Consider the following 5218-nt stretch of genomic DNA (forward strand, 5'->3'; position numbering starts at 1 on the left):
GTGTGACTCTCGGTCCCTGCGGGGGAGGACCGCTCGGGCGGCTGGGGCCGGGTGCCCTTACCGGTCTTCTTGGTGCCGTCCTTGGCGTAGCTCCCGGGCACCATGCTCAGGCGCTTCCCCTTGGTCTCCAGCCCGTAGAGCCTGCGGTACATGACAGCGTCTCCGTCCTTTCTGGAGCTGAGCCTCTGGGCCTTGTGGGGGAGCAGGACAGGGGTCTCACGCTGGGGAGCAGGTGCTGGCCAGCGTCCTCCCCTTCCCCCCCAGACTGAGTGATTTCAGGGGTTTGCTGACAGGTGAGCGAAGGGCCCAACGGGGAGGCGGGAGGCGGCTCTGGGGCGGGGGCGGGCGTGGGGCAGGGCGGCAGGGCTGTCCCGCAACCCCTGGCTTTTCTGACTCCATCTCAGGGAGGGGTGCAGGGCTGTGGACACCACGGCCTGGGGCGCTGAGGTCTGGGTGTCTCCTGCATGGCTGGGGGAGGAGGCAGACAGGACCCTCAACCACAGGAGCGCGAGTGGTCCCTGTCCCCGGGGGAGGGGCCGTTTGTCAGGCTGCGCTGCATGGGGCGAGTCCCAGCTCGGCGTCAGTGCGAGGCGGGAGTGGATCTTAGAGCCTTGAGAAAACTTTGTAAGCAGCAGCCAGACACTGTGCAGGAACGGGGACCCGGTGGGGACGCGGTGGCTCTGAGGGGCTGTTACCTGCTCAGGGAATGACAGCTGGTGGTGCTCTCTCTTCCGTTTCTGGATGTTTTTGGCTTTCTTGTCTTCTCTCCTACTTGCTTTAGGAGATGTCACCGGCTTGGCTTTGTTCTTCTGCAAGGGCGGGAGGGGCGCACTGTCACCCCCACGGCACTGACCACTCTGTCCCCACAGAGGGGAAGCTCCCTGGCGAGCGGGATCTGGCACTCCTGTCCCCCAACTGTGCCTCTCCCCCTAACACACCCTGGTGTCCGCATCACACCGCCCCCACGGCTGGCTGGTCTCTTCACTTCAGAGCCCATCACTGGCTCCCTCTCACCCTCCAGCTAAGAGCCCCGTCCCCAGCCTGATAAAAATTCCTTCCAGCCCCACAAAGGCCTTTCTAGCTGCCACTCCCCTGCCATGGCCTCTGGTCTGGAGCCGCAGAAAGGCCACCTTGATTTCGAGTCCAGTAGGACTCTCCCTTTGTCCCCAGAACCCCTCCTGCCCTCAGTCCACCCCACCCCATCCTGTCTTCCCAGAGCTGTCACCCCAATTCACCCCACCTTCTTCATTTCCCGGGGCTCCTCATGGCCATCGAGGGCCCATCAAGGCACACGTGCCTGGCCTTCCACTCTCCCCGGGCACATTGGGAGTACCAGGGTCCACTGAGGAGAGGCCCCCAGGGGGCATCCAGGTCAGTCCATAAGGGGTGGGGTGGGGTGGGGTGCTACAGCATCACAGGATGCCTCTCACTGACTGGGTCTCCTCGGGGCGTGCCGCTGCTGGTTGTGGGAGATGGTGGCCGAGACTGGTCTCTAGGTCAGATGGCCAGGCCTGGCATCCTGTCTCAGGCTTAGTGGCTGAGCATCCTGGGGCAAGTGCCTGCTCCCTCTATGGCTCAGATTCCTCATCTGATGATGGGGACAGCAGGAGGATCTGCCTCCTGGGGCTGCTGTGAGAAATGAATGGATCACTGCGTGGGGGGCCAAGCCTTCCTTTTACGCTGGTGACCTACGTGGGCAGGAGTGTTTGATAAGCCGGTCGGGTGTACGGAAGGGAGCTGTCCAAGGGCGTGCTGAAGGCCATCCGAGGAGGGGGTGCTGGCCAACCTTGGGGTTTTGTTTGGATTAATGGAGAGAGAGGGGCGCGAGCTGGGGCCAGGTTAAGGGGAGAGCGGCCAAGGGCAGCTCCTGCAGAGGTAGGTCCCCTTCCACCTCCCCACGACCCTCAGCCTCCCCTCGGGAGTCACTGGAGCAGCTTCCGGCCCATTCTGGGAAAGCTGCGTAGAACAGATGTGGTGATGCCACAGACCAAGGGTCTGTAGCAGCCACTGAGTCGAGGCCCGTGGCCTGGACTTTGGACCTCGGGGTCTTCTCTGATGCCAAATGGATCACGAGGGGCACAGCCCAGACCAGGAGAGGCGGCCACAGCCAGCGCCCCTCCAGGTATCGTCTCTGACAGGCCCCCCGCCACCCGTGCTGTCCGAGGCCTGCCCTGGAAGCTTCCACCTCGTCCTCAGCCGAAATCCAAGTGCTTCTGGGGAGGGTAATGATGCTTGAAGGTTCAATTGTGTTTTCTGTTCCCTCCCTGGGTCCAAAATTATTTACAATAAAAGCCACATATAAGGTAACACTGTGAAAACATTATTAGGATATAATCTTAGTGAGAAGAAATGGGACCGAACATAGTAATCAGAGGGGTGAATACGATTTCTTTGATGGATACTAAATTGCATTCTGAGCGACCCGGCGGTTGAGTCTCCACACCCCAAAAATGGTGGGGGTGGGGCAGGAGGCAGGTGGCAGCAAGTCGTTAGCACCTCAGTGAAACATGCTGGTCTGAGGACCTGGCAGCCCAGGGTCTGTCTGGCGGGGTGAGGCTTGCCTGAAGGGCGGGCAGCGCTGCAGGACGGGGCGTCGGCCCAACGCAGCCCGTGACCCGGTGACTGCATCGGTCTGAGCCCGAGTCCTGGCTTGGCCCTTAACAAACTGCGAGCTCGAGCAAAGGACTCCTCTTCCCCCAGCTTCATTACCCTTCGGCTGGGGAGAGAGGACGATGCCCGTCTGCAGCCTTGCGGGGGCCGGTGACGAGACAGCTCATCGCAGTGCTAAGCATGGGGCCTGGACCTCAGGAAACGCTTCGTAAAAGTCACTGCCCTCAGTATAATGCCATTTTTCTCTGGGGACCGGGGGAGTCAAGGTCAGGAGACGACTTTCCAAGGACATGGCTTGATTTTCTATAGGTGATGGGCCCAGGGGGGAAACTGAGGCTAAACTGGTTATCCCAGTTCCTGGAGGGAGAGGCGAGGGGGGTGCTCTACACCGAATGTTTGCGTCCCCCCAAGTTCACACACTGACCTTGGCAGGTGACTGGGCCGTGAGGGCGGAGCCTCGTGAGGTGAGTGCCCTGATAAAATAGGCCCCCGCGGGCTCTCCTGCCTCTCTGCCATGTGGGGACACAGCGAGAAGACGGCCACCTGTGAACCAGGAAGCGGCTCCCGTCGGACACCATGTCGGCCGGCGCCTTGATCTAGGACTGCCCGGGCTCTGACCCTGTGTATGCTGGGTTCTGTTCCAGCAGCCTGGGCTGCTTAGAACTGGTTCTGATGCAGGGTGGAAGGGAAGGGGGATGTCAGGAGGAGTCCCAGTGGGGAGAGTGGCAGGGGACAATGAATGCCCCTTGACCCCGGAGCCATCACGAGGACGGAAGTGTCTGAGGCCAGTGGGAAGGACTCCACCCTGCCAACACTGAGACCCCAGAAGCCGCCACCCTCAGGCCTTTTCAAACACTGACCCAGTCGGCCTAACGCCCTTCACCTTGACTGAACCTAATGCCCTTCGCCTTGACAACCGGAAGGCTTCTCCCTGGCTCCAGGCTCCAGGCCCAGGAAGCCCCTTATAGCATTTCCTTTAGGACATTCGGCTTGTAAATTCTTTCCAGTTTTTCAGCCCGGGAGGGTTTTCCTCAAGGACTTGGGAGGTATGCCTTTGAAGCATATTCATCAAGAAAGACGGTGCTTCCCCGCCACCCCATCTCCGCGGGAGGGCAGGAGCCCAACTACCTAAGTGACAATTAGCAGACACAGCCGGCCTGATCACATGATGGCCTCCCCCAAAAGCCTCCAGTCCTTCTCTGCTAGCTCACCCCAGTGCTTAGAAACCCTCCTGCCTTTTCTCCTCGGAGTCAAGGTCAGCCTCAACCCCATGCAGCCGTCTGGAACGAAGGCCCCCTTGCCCGCTCCCTCCGGCAGCACGCACCGGCTGAGCCTGCTTCTTCTTCCCCTGCCTCCGCTCCAGCCACTCGAACACCCGCGTGAGGTCGGACATCCGCCTCTCCTCGGCCGTCTTCCACATGGACTTCCGCTCCGTGGGCATCGAGCCCTTCGGGTCCTCGGACTTCTCTGCCATCATGGAGCCTGGCTGGAACCTTCTCTGCCATCATGGAGCCTGGCTGGAGCCTTCGGCCAAAAGGTGGTAAACACTCACTTCGTCCATCCTTCTGTCTCTAGCTGCTGGCCCGGGTGACTCAGACAGCGGGGTGTGGGGGGTCCTGGTCCAAAAGGGTGTGTGGGAGGGTCTGCAGTGTGATTGTGAGGTCACTCTCAGGCTGGCCCTTGGGGTCAGAGTGGAGTGGGACACTGGCTTCCCCACGCGGCCACTGTCCCTCACCTGGACTCTGCCACGGCCTTTCCTGTGGCCTCTCCACGTCAACTTCCATAAAGCCATTACTAAGACAAAGGTCAGCCTACGTCTCTCCCTTTCTCAGAAACCTTCGATGGCTCCCTGTAGCCTACAAAAAAAAGATCTAAATGCCTCGGTTTGGCATCTGAGCTTCCATTCATAATTAGAATGAAGATTTTTAGTCTCAATTACTTTTCTGTTCATCAAAGAGATAGTTATCGGATGCCCACGAAGTGCCAGGCAGGGTGCTGGGGATGCCATGCAGAGAACAACATAGTCAGACCTCCTAAAACACACGGGTGAGTGGGAAGGACAGAACAGCAGCCAAATGATTTCTCGAGGAACCCGTAACGACGGAATGAAGACGAGCCCACCGAAGGAGAGGAATGTAGTTCTATGACAGCCCGGGACGAAAGCAGCAGACCCGGACGGGGCACTAGCGAGCGGCACTAAGCGTAAACAGCCCTCGACGGGCGCGGGCGCCGCACCAGGGGGAGGACCACGTCAAAGGCCCCGCGGCTGGATGGGAGCGCGCACACTCGAGGAGCAGCAGAAGGCCAGGGAGGCTCGTGAGAGATGACGCCGGACAGGCGGGCAGAGGCCAGACCGGACAGGACCTCGAAGGGCCACATGTTGGCTCGAACTGGGAAGGAAAGGGAAAGCCACAGAGAGATTCGAACAGAAGGCAGGGAGTGACGGGATCGGGCTTCCTTTTTCCCGTCTCAGTAAACGTTATTGAAGGAAACTGTATAAGACACGTGCCAGTGGACGTGGTTCCATAGCGCAGCGGTCAGCACGTCTGCTTTACACGCAGACGGTCCTGGGTTCGTGCCCCAGTGGAGCCACGGTCCATGGTCTACG

At 60.1% G+C, this 5218-nt stretch overlaps 1 protein-coding gene across 1 annotated transcript in view; it reads right to left on the reverse strand.

Annotated features, from left to right (window-relative positions):
• CUNH16orf78 (chromosome unknown C16orf78 homolog) overlaps positions 1-4084 on the reverse strand; it is a 14423-nt gene extending 10339 nt beyond the window's left edge. Inside the window, exons 1-3 of the mRNA XM_011360190.1 lie at positions 3935-4084; positions 696-809; positions 62-191 (exon numbers count right to left, since the gene is read on the reverse strand). Of these exons, the coding sequence (XP_011358492.1) occupies positions 62-191; positions 696-809; positions 3935-4084 (394 nt within the window). The remainder of the gene's footprint in view (positions 1-61; positions 192-695; positions 810-3934) is intronic.
• Positions 4085-5218: the final 1134 nt, after the last annotated feature.

This window comes from Pteropus vampyrus, unplaced genomic scaffold (genome assembly GCF_000151845.1).
Source record: "Pteropus vampyrus isolate Shadow unplaced genomic scaffold, Pvam_2.0 Scaffold51, whole genome shotgun sequence".
Lineage (NCBI taxonomy): Eukaryota > Metazoa > Chordata > Mammalia > Chiroptera > Pteropodidae > Pteropus > Pteropus vampyrus.